General features: G+C 38.9%; 1 protein-coding gene across 1 annotated transcript; it reads left to right on the top strand.

Moving 5' to 3' along the window:
• Positions 1–1,452: 1,452 nt before the first annotated feature.
• cxcl12b (chemokine (C-X-C motif) ligand 12b (stromal cell-derived factor 1)) lies at positions 1,453–14,632 on the top strand. The gene is made up of 4 exons (XM_006790793.2): positions 1,453–1,671; positions 4,182–4,299; positions 9,067–9,150; positions 11,370–14,632. The coding sequence occupies exons 1-4, from the start codon at positions 1,596–1,598 to the stop codon at positions 11,407–11,409; spliced, it is 318 nt and encodes a 105-aa protein (XP_006790856.1). The 5' UTR covers positions 1,453–1,595; the 3' UTR covers positions 11,410–14,632.
• The last annotated feature ends 6,590 nt before the right edge of the window (positions 14,633–21,222 follow it).

Below are 21,222 nucleotides of genomic sequence, written 5' to 3' on the forward strand. Positions count from 1 at the left end.
CAAAAACATGTATAATCACATGGATGTTTGCACACATACAGACACACGTAACGCACAGACTAACTTCATAGCATCTGCACCCCTATTACATGCTACACTCGTAGTCGATTTCCTCCAGATGAAGCTGGAAACCCTCCATCAGATCATCAAAGTTTTTCAGAAACATGTGTCTGAGCTTTATTTGCTCACTTTGTTGCAGGATTCCTGCCATTAGGGTTGTTAATGTGTTTCACCTATGAGTATGTAATTAAAAAAGTAAGCTATTCTGGAAAAAAATGATATGGATTATATTTTTACCCCAAAAGTTAAAAAAAATGAATAAATAAATGAAGAGGAGAAAAATTCACGTGAAGAAAGAAACTGGCACGGTTAACTTTGATCATCAAAAAATGAAAAATATTCAAATCTACTGAAAGCTTCTTATCTATGATATTGATCTAGTGCTTTGTATTATTGTAAGATGAAACTCATTCCAGTTACTGATGACTGTGTTGGTTTAGCATTTCCATAAACAACATGCTGATTGCAGTTCGTTCCCAGAATCAAACCCATATTCTTTGATCAACATCTGCAAATTCTGAGAAAGCGTTCAAGAAACTCCTTGGTGAGGAGCAGATCTTGACCCACTCGTACACACTGCAGTCATAATTTATCACCCAATGTATTTAGTGAATAAAACAACCAAAAGAACATTTGTTTCTTGGAGATATATGGGGTAGGTTTTTTTTTTTTTGTAGTTGATGATGATAATCTACTTACAATAGAATTTCCTATCCTTGACTACATTTTAATTAAAAACAGCAAAAGACTCACAGAAGTTCATCACTTAATGGATCTACAATTTTTCTTAAACCAGGTTTTCCTCTCTCCTAACAACTGTACAAACATGAAGTCCGCTAATGGTTTCTTCATGGAGAAAACAATGAAAGTCCCAATAAAGACATGAAGCAGACGTCATGGACAGGAGCCCAGCCAGATGACAGGGAGTCAGCAAGAGGGAAAATGAGAAAGAACGACAGCCAAAGTGATGCATGGAGAAAAAAAGGCGGAGAGGGTGCAGCCTGTATACCAGCAAACAAATACACAACAGGCAGCTGACATATAAAACAATATTAGTCCAAATGCAGAGTGAGTTGCTTCCAGCAATGATCTGCAGTGACTGGTGAGAAATGCTTGTACTCTGTATGCATGTGTGTGGCAGAAGGCAAGTAAAGGTGAAAAATGGAAGAGGGGGAAGGAAAAGTACAACAAAGAAGATTAAATGGACACAATGAAGCAATGAAAGCATGAAAGGCTGAAAAAAATAGGCAAAATTAGTAAAGAGGCGAAGAGAATAGCCCTCAGACTTTCTCCTTGACTCGCAGCCAAACGCATTTACAATCGAGGAAGTTTCTACTGACTGGCTGCCGCTCCCTCCTTCTCCTGCCCTGGCTTCCCCTCCCTCTATAGAAAGTGGGACTCCGTCTCCCTGCTCACTTTCTCTCGCCCGTCTGAAGATTTAACACAGCGCAGAGCGAAGCTGGCGGCCACAGTCGTGCCCTGGATTGTAACAGAGAAAGAGCGCAAGCCCTCCTGCAGCCTGCAAGCCCACCACCATGGACGTCAAACTGATGGCACTGCTGGCTCTGCTGGCCCTGCTGGCCGTGGCCACACATGTTCCGACCTCCAACGGTGAGTCCAGAGGGACAGCAGCCCCTCGCTTTAATTTAAACGCTTCAGAAACATTGCTGACAACATCATTTAGACAGATTTTGGCTAATTTAAACATTTAAGAATCTGGAGCTTCCGACATTTATATTTTTCTTATTGGCTATTTAGAACAGCATTTTTCTGGATTAAGCTTATGTTTGTTAGGTTATGTCAGGATTCATTTTAATTGTTTATGATTGATAGGTTGCCGTCGTGGTAAATCCCTTATTATAAGACTGTGAAATTCCAGCTCTTCGATCACCTGCTTTCCTTCTACGTCGATAAATTTCTAGACAGAAAATTGGATAACAGATTGAAATGTTATTAGAAATTGTTTTATACATTAATTAAATAGCTACAGTATAACTTAAACTCATGGAGAGTAAATTAAGTACGAAATAGAAGCTTCTCGGTTGTTGTTTTTTCGGACAGGTGCCGAATCATTGCGTTTTGCTTTGCTAGTTTTTAAAAAATTATTATTATTATGCAGTTTGTATTTGGGTTTGTGGGAACACACATATATTTTTAGACATAATTAGAAAATTAAACTTGAATGAAAATATTTCCCCACTGCAAGTTCTTATGTGGGGCGCTAGAAGAGAATAAGTAGAGAATATACTGATATTAATCAAAATCTACAAAACAGAAAAAGCCTTTTTAAACAAAATGTTTATAAGCATTTGTTTCAGATTTTGGGCAAATATCTTATACCGGAGGTGGATTAACTGCTGCCACCGCATTGACCCCACATTTACCTCCCACGTTTAACCTTGGTAGGAACAAGACGGGGTGTTGAGTTTCCTAGCAGGATTTATCCTAAGCGTATTGTTTCTGCTCCGCTAAGAGCTCAGATTGAATATTCAAGAGTTAGACCTAGACATGTGTATTTGCCTTTTCTCACTGCATCCTTATAATTAGTTTTTAATTAGGGATAAATCAGTGGTGGACACATGCTTCTGGCCCCAGTGCTGCATGCTGCATAATGATCCCTTAGTTTGCATGAGAAAAGACCCTGAATGGGTGCGAATCATTAGAGCGATATTACTGAGGATTTAGGCATTTGCGACAGGACATTTGCTGTTTCTTTATGGAAAAAAAGAATACAATGAACCTTGTAAAAAAAAAAAATAAAAAAAAAAAGAGCTTTATTATTGATGCACCTGATTTTAAGATTTCAATTACATTTAATTATATGTTGCCAAATCACAACAGCATTTCCTTTATATTGTATGGTTTGAGTAATTTGGACATTTACATTTGTACAGGCAGGGCATGGCTGATGTAAAGAATTAGCTCTGTGAAATTTTGTAATTTCTTAAAGCACACTTTGAGCTTCAGTTTTCAATGCATTTTATTCCCATTCAAAGGCCTCTATAATGATGCAATTAAAGGCTATTCGGCTGGTTTCTTTTTAACTTTTATTGCCAGCCAGGTTTTCCTTCATCCTTTCCCTAATTTTTTTAACAACCCTCATCGTTTCTTTCATTTGAAAACTTTTAAGGAAGCATTTAGTCTTATTACTGTGCATCTGTAGTCCTCGGGAGCACCGACAAGCCTCCACGAACTCACATTGTAATCATTTTAAGAATGTACCTCATAGAGGCTGCTGAGGCCGTCTGAGCTGCAGAGTGCTTTCATAAAAGAGGTGAATATTGGAAATTGAATGTTGAGGACCCTTCTCCTTTAGAGTGGCTTGGCTGAATGCTCCAGGAGTGAAAAGCTAAAATTCTGCATGCGTGTGTGTGTGAGAGTGTGAGCGAGCGGGTGGTCAGAAAGGGCTAATCTCTTTTTAATGAGGATGTTGTTCACAGACATAGCAGGTAAACTTATACATTCCCATGCTTTGTTAAGATTTGTTACAGTAGATTAAACAGGCCTTTAATTTGTCCAACGAGGTGAAAGGTACGTTTAATCGCAATCCAAATGAATCAGAAACTGCTGTGCTTGGATTTGATTTAAGTTGATGTAGGTATTTAAATCCTCACTTGAATCAAAGTGACCCTTTCTTTTGTTAACGGGCAATGAAACGAAATATTAGACACCGCTGCTCATTTCATCCACTGTGATCTGAATAAGTTTTCTTTGGCAAGTTAACGGAATCATTTATCTTAAAGTCCAACGTCTGCCACATTTTACTGCCCTGCAGAGCTCCACATGATTAATGCTGAATGTGTCTCTGTGTTGGCTGATTTCTCCTTTGTTCACAAAAAGCTTGTTAGGTTTTTCTTGCTCTTATATATTGAAATAAGGCAGGTGCAGCTTTGTCTGCGGATTTATCTTTGGATCCCAAAGCAAATTTCTCTCCCGTCTTTCAGTTTTCAAACTCCTTCCTAAATATATAGTTGTGTGAATGCCAGAGCTTAGGAGTGCAGTGTTGCAGAATTGGACCAGTCAGTACTTGTTAAGCTTTTTAACAGCCTGGTCTCTTGAGATTTTGTTGCATTTTCTAAGCTTCATGCTAATTTGTAATCTTCCTTGTCCTCTGTTTGTAGCAAAGCCCATCAGTCTGGTTGAGCGCTGCTGGTGTCGATCCACTCTCAACACGGTTCCCCAGCGCTCCATCAAAGAGCTCAAGTTTCTCCACACGCCCAACTGCCCCTTCCAAGTCATGTAAGTAGATGAGTTTCATGTTGCAGGGGGTGATTAACTTCAAGAAATGTGTTTCCTGGTGTAATTATCTGATGACTGTTTGAATGAGTCTGTCACTCGTGTGGCCTGTTTAAGTGGATTCTTTTCAGTGTGTCAAGGTTCATTTTTTAGGCTGTAAAAAAGCAGAATCGTGTAAAGTAACCATTTTGTGATAGATTAGATTGTACTTGATATCTGTGCTGAGCTTTTGCAAGTGAGCCTGTTCTCCTCAAACTCCCAGACATACAGTCACAATAACCAGATGTGGGAAAACAAAAAAACAATATAGGAACACAATAAAAAATTTAAAATGACACTGGCATGCATTACCTTCTCTGTTTAATGAACACTACAGATTCATTTATGATTGCATTAGTGTAATGCCAGTAATAACAGCGCACACATATCATTCAAGACCAGTTCATATCAGTGAGTACAAACTACAAAAGGGCTGTGTTTGAAGCGTAAGCTATTTTTGGGGGTCTATCTAAGCCAATAGTCTTCTTTAACAAGAGGAAACAGAAATAAATGTAATACTCTGCTGATGTGTGAGGTATGTGTGAGGTATGGTGTTAATATCCTTCTAGGCTTTCCTGAGTGAGCGGGCTGACTTTAAAACAACACAATCCACTCAGAGAGAGGAAAGCGCTAACGCTCAGAGCTCGAGGGGGCCATTTGTGTTTAGCAAAGGAAGCAATAATTAAGGGTCAAAGTGATTACCTTTGTATTTCTGCTGACCCCTTGTGTCCCTCATCTACTTTTTCTTTTTTCATTTCCCGCCTGAATCTGGTCAGCAACGTTGAGAATAATTTCACTGGTCTGGAACACATTAACAAAAAAGAACCTTCCTTAATTTGTTAGCTATTGAAAATCTGGACGGCAGAAGCCTCAAGGCCAAAAGGCTAAAGGACTGGAGGCTTCTTCCACAAAGAAAGGAGGGGGCTGGTGATGGTTGGAAGGGGTAACCGAATGGCAAAAGGTCAGGAAGGACTACCAGTCCTGTGGCTAGGCTACAAACTCCCTCTAACCTCCCTCCAGAAAACTGCCAGAGGAGTCAAGAAGTCATTCAGACAGCCTGCAGAGCGGCGCTCCGATATCTCTATTGAGGAGCATGAAAGAAAGTCGGTAACATAACACCCTCTTCCACCCCAGAAGAAACTCCCCCCCCCTTCTCCCACTGTGTGCCCTCATCCCTTCACCCTAGCTTGACGACAACCCCTCCAAACCAGGCCGCCACACTGTTGGTATTAACTTGCTGTGAAGTAATTACTACCTGCTGCTTGTGGAACTCCGGCCCCCAAATTCCTGCCAAGTCAATTAGGGTTTAGGTTCTCAGTTGGTCATCCAGACAGGCAGACAGATAAACAGGATGAAGTGAGAAACATCAAAATAACAGAGAGCTTCCGAGTTTATGAGCTGCCAACTCCTAATAAAACAAAAAGTGTGTGTGTGTCTATGTGTGTGTAGGGAGGGGGGGCGACCCCATGAGAAAAAGCAAACACATATCCAGTTACGGAGCTGTTTGGCCTCCTGACATTTGAAGGATTCGGGATCAGGCTGGTGCTCCCGAATTGCTCTTTTAAGTTTGAGGGGCCATTTGCTCATCTGCCTCTAAATGCAGTGAGGAATAAGGGAGGTGGTATATCAGAGGGGCAAGCAAGAGAGGGGGGCACAAATTGAATATGAAAGCAGTGTTTAACTTACAGAGATGTGTGACATGAGATGGAGGGAGGAGAATGGGGAGCAGCGAGGTGCTACACCTCTGAGCTGTTAACTCTCATACACAACCTTTTGCCACAGAGGTGTGATATCCACATGTTTGGAGCAGGGTAAGACCCTGTTGCATGCCGCCTACAATCACCCCATTGGGTCCGAAACTCACCCAGAGTCAGTGACTGACAACAGAACAAATCCTCTCCTAAATGTTTGGCTTAGCTCTCTATTAACAGACCAGACATCGGCACACACTCTGTGACCACCCTGCAGCACCCCTGAATCCTGAGGGGGAAATAATCTGGGAAGGAAAATTCAATATTTTGGATATAAAAGAAGAAAAATGTCTGTTTTTCTGAGTATTACAGTTGTATATTTTACCTAACATAAAGTGTTGACGGTCAAGCAACATTTCACTTTCTGTTAGGCTAATTTTTAGTGACTTCTAGTTTATTTAAATCTAAACTCATTTTAAAAATATGTTTAAAAAACCTCCACAAAAAAGACGTGTTAACATGCGCACCCAACAAAGTACCAGGAATAAAAATTTACGAACGTGACTGATTACTTAAACAAGCCTCTGATTTTGCACCTTTTAAAAGTTTTACATGAAACCAGCCTGATAAAAAGGCCTTCCCACGTGTAAAGTTTGTGTCAGACTATGTGTGAAGATGTTTAGTGTGCCGTGCAGAAACAGCTTTACGAGTCATACAGTGCGGTGTAATCTGCGATATCAGCCTCCCCCCTTCAGCCGTCCTTGAGCAGAAACAGCGAGCTGTGATTTTTCACCGCTGAGCAGACGCTGACAGCCTGTTATGCGTAGTAATCCTCCAGTTTTGAGCTTGGATGTGTTTTTAGATGTGCAGAGATTTTTAGAGCTTATCTGAGGTGTATCTGAGCTCAACCCCTGTAGACCTTTTAATCCTGGCATATTTTGCTCATTTCACTTCTGATTTATTTAACAGCCGATAAACCATAAACAGTGAGGGGCTATTTTTGTTCCCATTATGGTTAAAAAAAAAGTCCTGTTTAGCTTTTAAAAATGCTTTAAGAGTTTTGTAGCTTTAGTAAAAAACTTACATTTACCGATTTATTTCCAAGAGACAAACTAAAGGTATATACATTGCTCTTAATCTATATTAGTCATAAATCACTAATATTAAGTAGTACAGCTGAAGAGCACCTATTTAAATGCTATAAGCAAGGATGTTAGGTTGTGCATCCCACTGAACAATAATGCTTGATTTGTTGTCATTGCGCAAGGACTGTACCCTGAACACAAGAGAAGCAGAAAAGGAGGCTGGATGAGCTTCTTCAGGCATCCATTAAAATGCCGGTCACACTTTGTTGAGGTTACTGAGAGGTCTTGTTACAGTTTGGTTAACCGCACAGCCGAAGAAGAAGATAAAGCCTCTGTACTGTACAACATTGAAGGATGTCAAGCTACACAAGAGGGCCAAATTTGAAACTGCAACCCTTACATGTCCTTGAAAGTGATTTATTGCCTCTGAGTTTGCTTTGGGCTTAAACACTTTGATTCCTCATTATCTCTGTTACTCCTCTTTTATGTGGAAACCAGGATAAGTGTGGAAAAAAATGTACTGCAGAAGCAAACGTAAACATGCGGGAGAATGTGGCAATAAAAACCCATCGCACTCGTCTGCACCCCGCTTTGAAAAACTAAAGTTGGGACAAGACAGTTTGGGGGGTTTTGTTTTTTTCATTTTAAATTCTGGCAATGTGTAGTTTTTTTTTACTTGCTAAACTAGTAGAGTTAATGCCAAATTATTGTTGTTTTTAAGCTGTTCTTTAGCTTAAATAGTTTCTATGGCACTCCTTTTTTTGCCTTTTTCACCTCCTCGGGCAGCTAGCTACCAGCATGTGCATAGGTAGACACATTAAGGGGTGTTTGGTTCCTCTCAGGAAATCTTGAGTATCAGAAACCTTATTTCCTGGATTCTGGTGAATTTTGTGGCACTAATTTGTACATATTGTTGCATCAGTTTCTGGTGGAGGTGTTTCTGGTAGTTCAACATATAATGCAACAGAACACAACAAGACTCAGATGCATTCTGTGCTGCTTTCAAATAACGTAACTTTTATCATTTAATATTATCCTTCCTGATATTACACACATCTATCCTCTGTCTTTAATCTGATTAAAGGTGGCACAAGTGATAAATTCCTTTGTTTTAATTTATAAACCCCTGTTTATAATAGCTCACACAGATATCTCTCTCTCTCTCTCCCCCCCCCCCCCCCCCCCCCTCCCCCATGTTCCAAACCTTGTGCCCATTCAAACAATGTCAGACATATCTGTGATGCTTTTAAGGAATCAGCAGTGTTATTGAGTTTGTCTGAAAACAAGAAGGTCACGCAACATTTCCTTAAGATTAGAATCAGATTTGGCTTTATTGGCCAACTACGTGTACACATACAAAGAGCTGGGCTCCGTTTTTTCTTCGCTCTCAGTATAAACAGAATAGACAAACCGACAGTACATACAACAGCAACATGACACAGACAATAACACCGTGTTGGTGATACAATGGTGCAGAGTGCAACGCTGCTGGAATAAATTACAGAATAAATAAAGGATGGAGAACTGGTTATTAAATGTACAGTATAAACACGGGAACTTGACAGTATATAGTATTTAGATATGTACAGCAAAGTGTATACAGAGCTTGCTTTATGTAGTTGGCAAACTAGCAGCAACAGTCTTAGTTATCAACATGCCTGGAGATGTTGCTGCTGAATGAGATCAGCACTGTTGCCTCACTTAGTAAAATTACTGTGTTTCTAAGTCATTCCTGTGCTTCCTTCCTTCATGTTTTCATTGGTGGAAATTTTCCCACATCCCACCTAAAATCTACACATTGAGCGTCTGGGTGAACAAATCTGCTCTGCATTTTTCCAACTGGTGCAGTCAGAAAACGAAGCTTAAAGTCAGCTAGTCAAAACAGCTTTGTTTTCAATATTGCTTCATTTTGGCAGAATGTAACCAAATCAATACATGCTTTTTTTCTTCCACAGTGCAAAGCTGAAGAGCAACAGGGAAGTTTGCATCAACCCTGAGACCAAATGGCTGCAGCAGTACTTAAAGAATGCCATTAACAAGTAAGAAACCCCCTCTATCTATCTACGAATGGCATGAGCATCGCTGACAAAGGCAGAAATGAAATATGGTTCCCTTCTCCTCTAAGTTTAGAGCTTGCAAATAAACCAATGTTTAAAAAAAGTCAATTTCTCAGTTTCCTACTGACAATTAGTCTCTGAAATTGGTGACATGGTTGATGTAAGCCAGTGAGTTATTATCTGTGAAATAATGAGCATCAAGTAAGACCAGAGATAAATCTACCACTGGTATGTCTGCTTCCTATTTTCTCATAAGCACATCTGAGATAGTCAGCCAAATCAGAGCACTTACGTTAACATTAAAACGTTACACATTATCATCACAAATTGCACATCTGTAAAAGAACGCTTCTGGTTGGGGAGTAAAAACTATTCATAAAAACTGCAGTAGCTGTTTCACTTTTTAATGGGCTATGCAGTAAATATGTGTCCTTCACATAAAAGGAAAAAAACTGTTCCCAACATGTCTGGTGGTGATTATCGCCAGGCTGCATGCCTGCGTCTTTAAACAGTATAAACACTTAAAGTGCACAATGTGAAAACAAACAATAGAGGAATATCTGAAGAGTTACAAGACATTGTTTATTATTGTAGCGAAGGACTTCTGTGACTGCAGATTTTTTTAAATGTAGTCTTATTACAGGCATTGTTGTAGTTCACTGAAGGTGGCATGTGGCGCAGCAGCAAATAATCTGTCATACACAACAAATATCACCAAATATCAGCCTTTCATATTTAGACTAGTGTCGCTCATGGGCTTCTGCATGTTAACCTCTTAACACACACCAGATCTTCTCTTAGACTTGGCGTTAATGCTAGCGACATCTTTATTTTTAATAACCTATAAAAACAAAATGTAGCTATGCTTCTTTAACATGTAGCTAAATGCATCCTAATCCAGCTGGTGGAAGTACGAGAGGTTAAGAGTTGAATATGCATCACACATCATAACTGTCGAACGAAACTTTCCACTTGTTGGCTTAAAAACCTATGATATTATAGCTTTTTTCCACCAGGCATTTTAAGCTGACGATTGAGGTTTTACATCCACCACTGTTATGGGTTCTGTTTTACTTTTATAGCCATTTTTATACTATATTCAGGAACTTAAAGCACATCAGTAGCCAGTATATTTCTTAATCAGAAGAACAGCGTTCAGCTCTGCTTACATAATTAAAACCACATATTTCTAATGATCAATTAGTCTTTTAACAAATTTTGCAGTGGGGAGCAAAATGTACCATTAGATCACCATGTTTTATGCTAAAAATGAGCCTCTGAACTCCAATCTAGGTATTTCATTAAACAAAAAAACATAAATGATTTATGAATGCTTCATTTAATGATTAACCGGTCAATCCAGTAAAGCCAAAAGTTTTGTAAATGGTCTCCCATTGTTCCAAATTCATCTTTAGCCAATGCAAACTGCCTCTGGATTTGCAAGTGATGCTTCCCAGACACCATAATTCAAGCATGGCAAACACAAGCTTATAAAAGACAAGTGAAAGATTTATGATTATAGTTAGGCATATATAATACTGCACCAGAAGGTTTTACAAACTTCCTGATCTGTCTTCTCTCATCGGACATAATTACATTTCCCTCATATGCACTTTTATATGAAAATGACCAGAAGTGCACACGAGACTTGGCATGAGAGTCGTGTTAAGTGTTATTTTATTCTAGAGGTTAAAAATCCTTTTTTATACTAATCTGTTCTTACAAACACCAGAAACAGACAAAAGATTTAAGCTGAAAGAACATAAAGTGAGTTAGATATAAGAAATTCTGTGCTTATACGAATGTGCCTTGTATGAGCGCATTTGTTCATATATCCCCATAAAATGAAACCAAAAATTGATCTCCTTTTAAGAGACTATATTAAACAAATTGAAGATATAATGTTTAGTTACAAAACTTACATTCATATATCATGCTCTCTGAAAAAGGTCAAAAACAACTCGCTCATCCTTTATACCAGTGATGCACAGCTCATTCCAAGAGAAGATGAATTTCAAATGACTAAAGTCACATAAAACTAGATAACATGTTTTTAACCCGTGGCTCAACAATAACCCATTATTTGTTCTCATGGATTTTTAAATGTAAATATATAAATATAACTGTGACAGCTAAAATGTTTGAAAAAGTTGTTTTCAGTTACATAAACTCATCTTAATACCTTCTGAATCTTTCTCCAGGGTGAAGAAATCTAGAAGACGCGCTAATAAGATCAACTAAAACACAAGGGGAGTCCTGTATGTCATCCAGCCTGGTATTCCCAGGTTGAACCTCTGCACCTCCCTGTCACTGCTATGGATGTATGCACACACGCTGTATGTACCCGTCCAACTCTCTGGACAGCTTGCAGAAGCTGCTCTCCATCCCCAGCACCATCCACCGATCCCTCGGGACGTCCAGTTGTTTCACATTCACCTTATCCGGCAACAAATCTTAGGAGTGCAATCTCACCTTGACGGACACATGTTGATGTCAAAAATATGTGCTGAGTACTGAGTGAATGGCATGGGAGAGTGTGTGTGTGTGTTTGAATGTTGCATACATGAACTCTGATTGTGTGCCTGTATATAATATTTTCTTGCTTCACACAGCTATAGAGGAACAATTCTACCTTTCTGTCTCGTGCAAGGCTTTGTGAGTAATGCCACCATCATTTCAAGTCAGATTAATTTTTAATAGAAGCTGCTGACTGAGGAAAAAACATTCACATCAGCTTCCTTGGAAAAATTGCCGTTGGGACTTTGTTGCCAGTTCCTGCCCTTTCATATCAAAAAACGTGGTTTGGAAAAATGCAGACGTGTCAAATTTGAAAACATCAAAAGAAATGTTTCCACATCAAATTGATATCATATCCTTCGGCTCAGAACGATATGATTTATTATTCTAGTTTTAATATATTCATTACTCAAATGTAGAAGGCTTGTTGTGATTTGAAGTGAAAGTGGCATTACTCTGAGAGTGAAGGCTCATGGGATATATTCAGGGGCTGGCAATTGGGGGAAACCATCCACAAGCTTTTGTTAACTGTAACACGCAGAGCTCGCTAGCACAGGTCTAGTTGTTTCTAAGCTTGATGCAGGAAAAAAGAGGAAGCTCACACAAACTACTAAAAAGGACGCACTGATCCAATGGTGCTATATGTTCAGTTTAAGGAGTCAGAGCCATTGACATAACTGTGTTTTTAGTGATGATTTTATGCAAGATGGGATGTCGAGACCCTCGGTGTCTTAAATAGAATGCGATGTGTTTTGAAATAAAGGCTCAAAGGACTGTTGTTGGAAGTGAAAAATGAAAATGAAGCCGATTCTAAGCTGACATTAAGGCCACACTGTACTGATAAAGACTGTAAAGAAATAAAACACTAACCAGTGCATCCCAAAAAGTTGGTCCTGTTCATCTGGATGTCTGAGGAAGTCATTTGGGTGAGTGACTGAAAACGCTGCATCCAGATGAACAGAATCAACTTTTTGGGATTTCCTTATCTGGATGACCGAGCATGGATGAAAACACTAATCAGTGCAGCTTTTTGTTTTTTAGCCAGTTGAACTTATTGGTTAAGAGAGACCAAATATTTATGCACCACCAAGAAGCAGATGAATTCTATTTCATGGATTTTAGGTCAAATAGGTAGGACGTCGTTACAATTCAGGACAGTTTTACACTTTGTCAAAAGGACTAACAGAAGAAGTTAGATGCAGTGTTCTCATCCCAGCACCTGTCCTTAGTAGGAATGAAAAGCTACTAAATTGTCCAAATAGCTGAAAGATAAATGCCTCAAAAGGAATGCTCACGGTGGCAAAAGAACATTTTTAATTATCAGTTATTTTATATATATGTGAACCACTTTATGTTTTTTTTAATGTAATTGTTTTATTTTTATATTGAAGATAATCTTACAAAATGTTTTTTTTAATGAAATGTACAACAGGCAGAAGCTACTAAATGAAGGCCGTTCATTAAAGTGCTAGAAACAGTATCTGACTTCATTTTTGAGGATTCATTCAATATTTCACATATATGTAAAAGTCTGTAAGTATGTTATGCACAGTATGCGACACATATATTAATATTGCTTGCATTTTCTTTAGAATACAGAAATGCTGAGCAACTTAAATGTTGCTGTCTTGAGTTTATTGATATTGTTTGCTTATCAGCTGCAGAGCGCGTGAGCTGAATAAAACCCAATCCAGCCTGCAGTGATAGAAAACAAAAGCCACAAGTCAGGAAACTATTCAGCTCAGCCCACCATTTGTCCCCATCAGCCTCATGATTTAGTTTTTTATAGTTTTACTTAAGTTGATATATGATGTGTCAAAAGAACCGCTGAGCCAAAACAGAATAAAGACTAAGAGTTTAGATCAGCCAGCATGTGCTTTCAATCTGGACACTCCCAGCACCCCACAGGCTTTCTTTTCAGGTTCACTCGACTGCTCCCATGCCGCAAAATTGCTTTGTTTTGTTTTGGGTTCCCCACCACCACCTCCCCCCACCACAAATTGCTATGGAAGTCCAAGTGCTTGTGGTCATTGTTATCGTCTATCGTCTGTTGTGTTTTATGGTCTATTTACTGACTGACAGGTTACTGGTGGTAATCTTATCAATTTGGAGCTAATGGTGCAACAATGCTGTAAGTGTAATTCATTTCTCATTACTCTAATGGCCAAGAATCTTATATAATTATACGAATTTGCGTAAACACCATTGCTCAATAAAACTGTGCTGTTTTCCAAACACACTGATATGAAAAGATAAAGGTTAGTGTGTTAAACCACAACCCTGTCCATAATTAGTAGATTAAATATTTCACCTATCTTTAAAAAAAAAAAGTCCAGATTTTTCCTTTATAATATTATTATTATCTAAATAGCAGGACTAACTTTGTTAAACTAATAAGAAATATGTTAAACAAACTTTCAACAGCATATGCTCTACGTCACTCACGATTTACCTTATTAAGATTCATGTAATGTAATAAGTATTTAGTTATATTAAATAGACTTTAAGTGCTGTTAAATTAGTCCCGAGGCCCCTGTGGAAACTTGACACCTGTGCAGTGTCAGAGCCACTCTCGCTAACCCATCAACAGAGCGTAATTTGTGGGATCAAATATATATCAGGCAAAGCTGTGTTCCAACACAGTCATCACTGTGCAATTATATTTTTCAAAGAAGGTTTTTGTTTCTTTGTATTTAGACCAAATATATATTCAGGGTCACATTTACTTGCCATTAGTGTGTTACTAAAATAACTGAAGTGTGTTTTAATTAGGTCCCCAAGACAATGTGAAATGACTTCATTACTTTTGAGGCAGCTTCTGACACATGTTCTTCTATACATAAGACGTATTAGAGTATTACTCTGTATTTTCACTGATTGTAAACCAAGAGGCAGTATTTTAGCATTTATATCAACCCTTTTTTTCAATAAACCTATATAAACTAAAGTGCTGTTATACGTGTATTTCTCATCAACACTGATTGTTTGTATTTATTGTTCATTTAAAGCTGCATTATGTCCTTTCTGAACAATGGTGAGGTGGAGCTGGAGCCACATTAGAGCTGAGATTGTGTCCCCACAGATAAAGCTTGGCATTCACTCGTCTTTTAGACTGTTTCACCTCTATTAGGCAGCTTGTTCAATGCGGGACTGATGCACTGCTTTTCTGCCTCACCCAACAATCCACCTCTGTTAAAAGTACTGAGATGGATTGCGGGGCATTGTTGTTGCAGCTTTAAGCCTGCAGAGCTGAACTGATGTCTGTATGAAAGGGACAGCTGGTGTGACAGGTCTCACCACACTAGTCACCAGCAAGACCTCTGATGGATCTGAAAACAATTCAGCCAGAAGCAGCACTGTGATGTTTTTGTGTGGTGCAAAATGAACGAGCAAAGTGAAATATGAAAGTTATTTCAACAAAAAATATTATTACATGGTTGCTTCAGGATGGAGGTTTACAAAAGAACAAAGAGCTTGGAGTTGTAGAGTAAATAAATGAATGTCACTTCAATACAGTTAGGGTTTAAAAACCGAATGATAATCAGAAACTCCAGTGTAAAATGGGAAAACACAATGATGTGAAAAAACAGATATCATAACCAAAAAGATCAAATGTTTGCAATTAAATTATGTATGATGATTATCCATGAGTGCTACTGAAAAGTTGTTTAACCTCTGAACACATGACTAATTTTGTAGATGGCGCCTACAAAGTATGAAGCATTTCTGTTTCTCTGTTTTAAATAGACAATATAAGCAATCATAGCAACATAAAAAAATATGAAAACATATACTGTGCAAAAACCCCAACAATAGTGTGACATTATTGCAGTGCAAACAAATACAGTCTGAGTTTAGTCCTGTAAAATCTCATTTTAATCTAATGGTGTCAATTTCCAGCGGGCAGGAGATAAAGAAGTTGTTGGGTTAATTTTTAATTTTGCTGACTGGTTGAATGTGTGCATTAGATACATTAACTTAATCGGTAGAAGGTCAGAACCAGTTATGCTCCACTTTTCTCTTATGCCCGATTTAGACTTCTGCAGGGAGCCTTTGAAGAGTTTGTGACATAACCCAGATAAGTAGCCAACGTCATTACCCACAGTTATACTTCCATGTGGTTGTGAAATAGTGTGGTCATGTACTGAGGTTTCATAAGCAGATAAACTAAAATGCAGGGACATCTCTTTTTCCCTCCTGACGCCCTCACTCTTTGCTATGGTCAGTTTTTGTTTGGGGTTTTTTTTGTAGGCAAACATATTTGTCCCTCAGGTTTTTCCACTTCTTCATACATTCCCTCACATCCAGTTTGGTAGTTGCCACAATGTGCCTCCGGGAAGCTGCTGACATTTGTGAATTCTTACATTTACACAGTGATTATTAATCTTTATGATGAGGCGAGGATCGTTATTCTTTCACAGATAAATTAAAAAGTAAGTGAAAATATAGCTGCAAATGCACAGGAGTGATCGACAGCACTGAGCAGGCCAATCAAAATAGCTGGCTGCGGTAACCCAACGTGTAGCTACATTTCTTCTGAGGTGCATCTCAGGTTAAGTGGAAGGTTACGGCGTAAGGTCAAAATGGATTTCTAGTTACCCTGTTGTAGATTTCCTGCAGAAGTCTAAATCAGGCATTAGCGTGGCTGTCTGATGGCTGACGATGTTCCATTTTCAGTTGCTTTAAATGTCTAAAGTATCTGAAGTATGTCAGGAAAATAGGTTCTGACTGAGATGTAATTGCAGGCGTTCACATTTGCCCTTCTCCGTATGTCTAAACCTATTTGACTTAACAAATACTTAACAAATTTAAAATACATATTACTTGTTGTTCTTAGAGTATTTAAAAGTAGAAAGGGAGGCAGAGACTTCGGCTTTTAGGACCCCTCTCGTGTTGTGTGTATTAACTGTATTGTTAACTGGTAATTATGAGACAGTGCAGTTCAAGTCATTTTATGGAGTAATGGAACGAGTAGTGTAACAAATTGCTTTCTCCGGCAACTATTTAAGTAATATACCACATTATTTTTAAAATTTTAAGTCCTGCCTTTCCCTCTTCATCCCAACAGGGCGTGGCAGATGGCTGCCCCTCTCTGAGTCTGGTTCGCCTGAGGTTTCATGCCGTTAAACAGGAGTTTTTCCTTCCCACTGTCACCAAGTGCTTTCTCACAGGGGGTTGTCTGATTGTTGGGGTTTGCTCTGTGCTATTGTAGGATCTTTACCTTTTAACATAAAGCACCTTAAGGTGATTAGGTATTACATAAATACAATAAATTGAACTGAATAAAATTTACTGAGTCCTGCATCTGGCAACCTGTCCTGCCTCTTCTCAACAACTGTCATAAGTAGTTACTTACCCTGTTTGATGCTAATATTAAACGGCAGCACCACACCTGAGACAGGTGGAATAAGATGAACCACAGACCACGTAAATCATCTCTCAGTGGAAAAAATGAACACTAGAGACCAGGCTTCCTGTTGCAGGTCCACAATTTAACCTGCTCAAATGGAAAAGCAAAACCAGAAGGGCACACAAACAGCCTTGCATTGCCTAGAACAACCACTTTTAGTCTCAATGAATAATGCAAAGGGACTATCATTTAACATTTTCCACCTTACAACTGAAAAATGCTCTGCAAATTTGGATAGCGATAAAGAGGAACACGGCGCATGTAATGCCCATTAGCATCCCGGTCTGATATTTTAATACCTGAGGTTTCAGAAGTATTCTTTTGTGCTGGTTCATAACTCGTTTGCAGCACCAGGGAGCCCGTGTAACTTTAAAAAGCTGTCAGCTCTAATAAAGTGGAACCATGTAGAGCAGATTAATTTCATGGTGCAGCTCTCACCTCTGACCTCTGCGTAGATACATATGAGGAACATGAGACATGGTTTGGACGTGGACCAAGCAGTTTAGAGGGTCATAGTTACATGTTTGGGCCTTTTGGGCACATTCAGAAATGATTATGGGATTTTTATACTGTGCTTACTCAGCTGAGACCCTGGCACAATGGAGATGGTTGACATATAAACAGAGTTTTTTTTATAAAGACGTATTGGTCTCATTCAACCCAGCTAAAGAATTTGACAGGGTTTTTACACCAAGAAAAAAAATCTAAATAAACGTTAAGCGGCCTCAGGTCAGCGTGTGAGATATTTTTAATAAAGTTAGATAAAACATTAGTTGCCAGTTGTGACTCATAAAATGTGTCCAGCGGGATAATTAAATTCTGAATCAGACATGCGTTGTCCAACCAAGAACAATAAAAGCACAGATTGATGGAGAGACATAGCAACAGATGAAGCAGTGGAGTAAATGTTGACTCAAATGGTTCAGGGAAAAGTGGACCTCACATACAGTTCAAGGAGGCACTGAAGGATTTTTTGACATAGTGAACAAGATACAACGAACCAATTAAACCAATTAAACCAATTAAAACTGTATATATCATCTGGAGGAACTGTTTTGACTCGAGTTCATGAACATTTTGAAAGTGAGGACAAGATTTTTGCTCTTATTTGTACCTGCTTCTCTACCATTCTCGTGTTTCACTGCACCTTCCCTTCTGTCGTCAGTAGCATAAATATAAATGCTACTGACATAAATAGCTGTGTGGAGGGATATTAATCAGACACTGCTGTTTGTTTTTGATAATGCTGACGTATGCTTCTATTCCTTTACTGCATTTGCAGTAAATATGATGTTCAGGGAAACACCTAAAATGTAAAATATTGTCTTCTGTAAATATCATGACCCTCGCACAACAGCAAGCACATTAAAAACAGCACTCACCATACAACAGCCTTCAACTCAAATCACCTCAGACAGAAAACATAACCAGGCTCGACAACAAATTGCTCGGCTGATTTGGTTTCGGAGGTTGCAGGTAATCCAGCGTGATTTGAGGTTCTCATCTATTCATCTTTGAACAACTTAATACCCGACCAGCCAAGCTGGAGTTAATAGGAAACACGTTGGCTATAAATCCACTAGAGTGTGTGTGTGTGTGTGTGTGTGTGTGTGTGTGTGCGTGCGTGTGTGTGTGTGTGTGACCATAGAAATATATAAATGTGCTTTTCACTTTCTTCTCAGTAGTTAAAGTTAAAAGTATATAAATAAAAAATGCTTCTCTGGTATCTGTGTGATAAATGGAAAACTGAGGGGGACAGTTAGCGTAATTGGGCTTAGTGTAAAGTTAGCAATCGGAGGAAACTTGGCTCCATTCACATTCAAAAGTTTATTTTATTTTATTGGAAGCTATGTGCTGGTGCAGTGACTAATATTAGTCTTGTTATCATCTTTGACTTGAAAGGAAACCAGTGGAGCCCCGTTAGCGTCATAGATGTTTTTATAGATGTTTTTAGATGGTTCTTTCCTCTTTCCACCCTGTTACCATGCATCCCAACTGTCATCTCGGAAAATCCCACTAGCTGTAGCATTTTGCAAAACATCAACAGCTTTCAACCGCAACTAATCAACATCAAAACCTGATGTTAAAGTGCTGAATGATGTGATTTGTAGATGCAACGGTTCCTTAGCGTGATGAGGACGGCTTACAGTTAAGCAGTCAGGTTTTCTCATAACTGTATCTAAATCAGTCTTCATCAGAAAATGTTTTTTATTAAAAAAAAAAAAGTTTAGCATTAAATATACATCATTCCATGCAAATGTGGCACTATGTTAAAGACAGAGACATGAAAATAGTAGCCCCCCATTTTATTTTATGCTCAGAGACATTTTCTTTTAGTAAGGCCACTGTAATGTCAGTTTTACTGTTGTATAAGTTCCACCAGCAGAGGGCGCTCAGTCCTGTACGCATCGGTAGATGACGCTACACTAGAAGAAGTAGTGTCAGTGGTGAAGAGGCAGCGTACGGCCTGCGCGCCGAAAGAACTGATTAATCAGACATTTTTCTGTCTTTACAAGTAAGCTGGGTGGTTGATAATATAAACAGATGTTATAAAAGTGACAGACAGCAGTGGCGATTAATGATAAATGTCTTGTTTGTGGTGAATGTTAAGCTAAAGATCTAATTTCCAAGTTGGTCCAGTTGTTAGCCTGTGTCGATCCAAGTGTTAGACTGTACCTAAAGTTTGTGAGTTAATTGCAGGTGTATTTTTGGGTTAAAGCCACAAGATATATATTTTGCATAATAAGAGAAAATGTGAATTGCTTTATGTTTAGTTCATGAAGCGTGAATGCTATAAAAATATGTTAAGAAAAACATTTATTTGAAAGAGATTAGTTTGATAAATACAGTTAAGAAGACAGGTTCATAAATAGATCAAAACAGAAGTAAAAACAAGATAAAACTGTAATGAGAGTTCACTATGTTATTCATGCATATAGTAAAATGTATTTTTGTGATTTAAGCAGTTTATAAGAGTGGTGCATGTGAATATGAAACTGTATAAGCTACTTGTATAAAGTAATACCAGCTACACTAGAAGAAGTAGTGTCAGTGGTGAAGAGGCAGCGTACGGCCTGCGCGCCGAAAGAACTGATTAATCAGACATTTTTCTGTCTTTACAGTTTACTGTAATAATAAATATGTTGCACGGGAGATGAGTTGGCCCATCATTTCAGCAGTGTAACACAAAGCAACAGGACACTGCACACTCCTGTGATTTCTTGGTAACCTGTGCTTGACTGCCTCGAGTAACTGATTGTGTCGCGACCCCCCTCGACGTCACGCAAACCTTAGTTACCCCCTACAGACAATCAGCTCCAGGCCTAAAATGCACAAGAACCAACAAGCACTGCCTCCAAAAGACTGACGATGTTTGAGCAACCGACAGTGCCATTGTGTAGGGAGAGCATTAAGGATGAAAGAGTCCACCATTCCTCCTGCCACAGAAACCACATATCCCACAAGGCATTTCTTCACTATCAAATCAAAAGGCATTAGTGTAAACAGCTCGAGGGGATTCTGGAATGTCCTCAAATCCATCATGGCTGAGTTCTCAGTGTTTCTTTAACCTTACAGAGAAGAAAAAGGTCACCGGCATCACTTGCAGAAACAGGTTGATCACGCTTTCCATACAGGGACGTCCCTTATGAGAGACAAAGGAAAGCAGAGGAAGAAGAGGAGAAACGAGAAGAATATAATCATTACTTATCAGCAATGACTTCCAATTGTTCCACAGCAAAGAAAGGGATGTGATACATCTTTGTTTATTAGCATACTCTGGAAAAAAAACAGCCCCAAAAGAGAAAAAAAGGATGTCATCATTCATGGCTCATTTTGGAAGACATCACGTACAAAAGGCTCACAATGACCTCTGTTAAATGAGTCGTTTCACTGTGATGCAGGACTATGCAGACTGTGTCTTTGTTGCCTGGTTATCAGACTCCTCTTCTGGCATTCAGCAGACAAGCATCATTAACGGAGTGAAGAGCTGACTTCTCAGCTATTTCCTTTTGGAAGGCAGAAATGCCCTGCAGGCAATTACTACTGAACCACCACTGATTTCACTGCAAAAGGATGCGAACAGTTCCACGATTTAGTCGACATCTGAGACATAAACTTGCTTTAGC

This window comes from Neolamprologus brichardi, chromosome 6 (genome assembly GCF_056152115.1).
Source record: "Neolamprologus brichardi isolate AB-2024 chromosome 6, ASM5615211v1, whole genome shotgun sequence".
Taxonomy (NCBI): Eukaryota; Metazoa; Chordata; class Actinopteri; order Cichliformes; family Cichlidae; genus Neolamprologus; species Neolamprologus brichardi.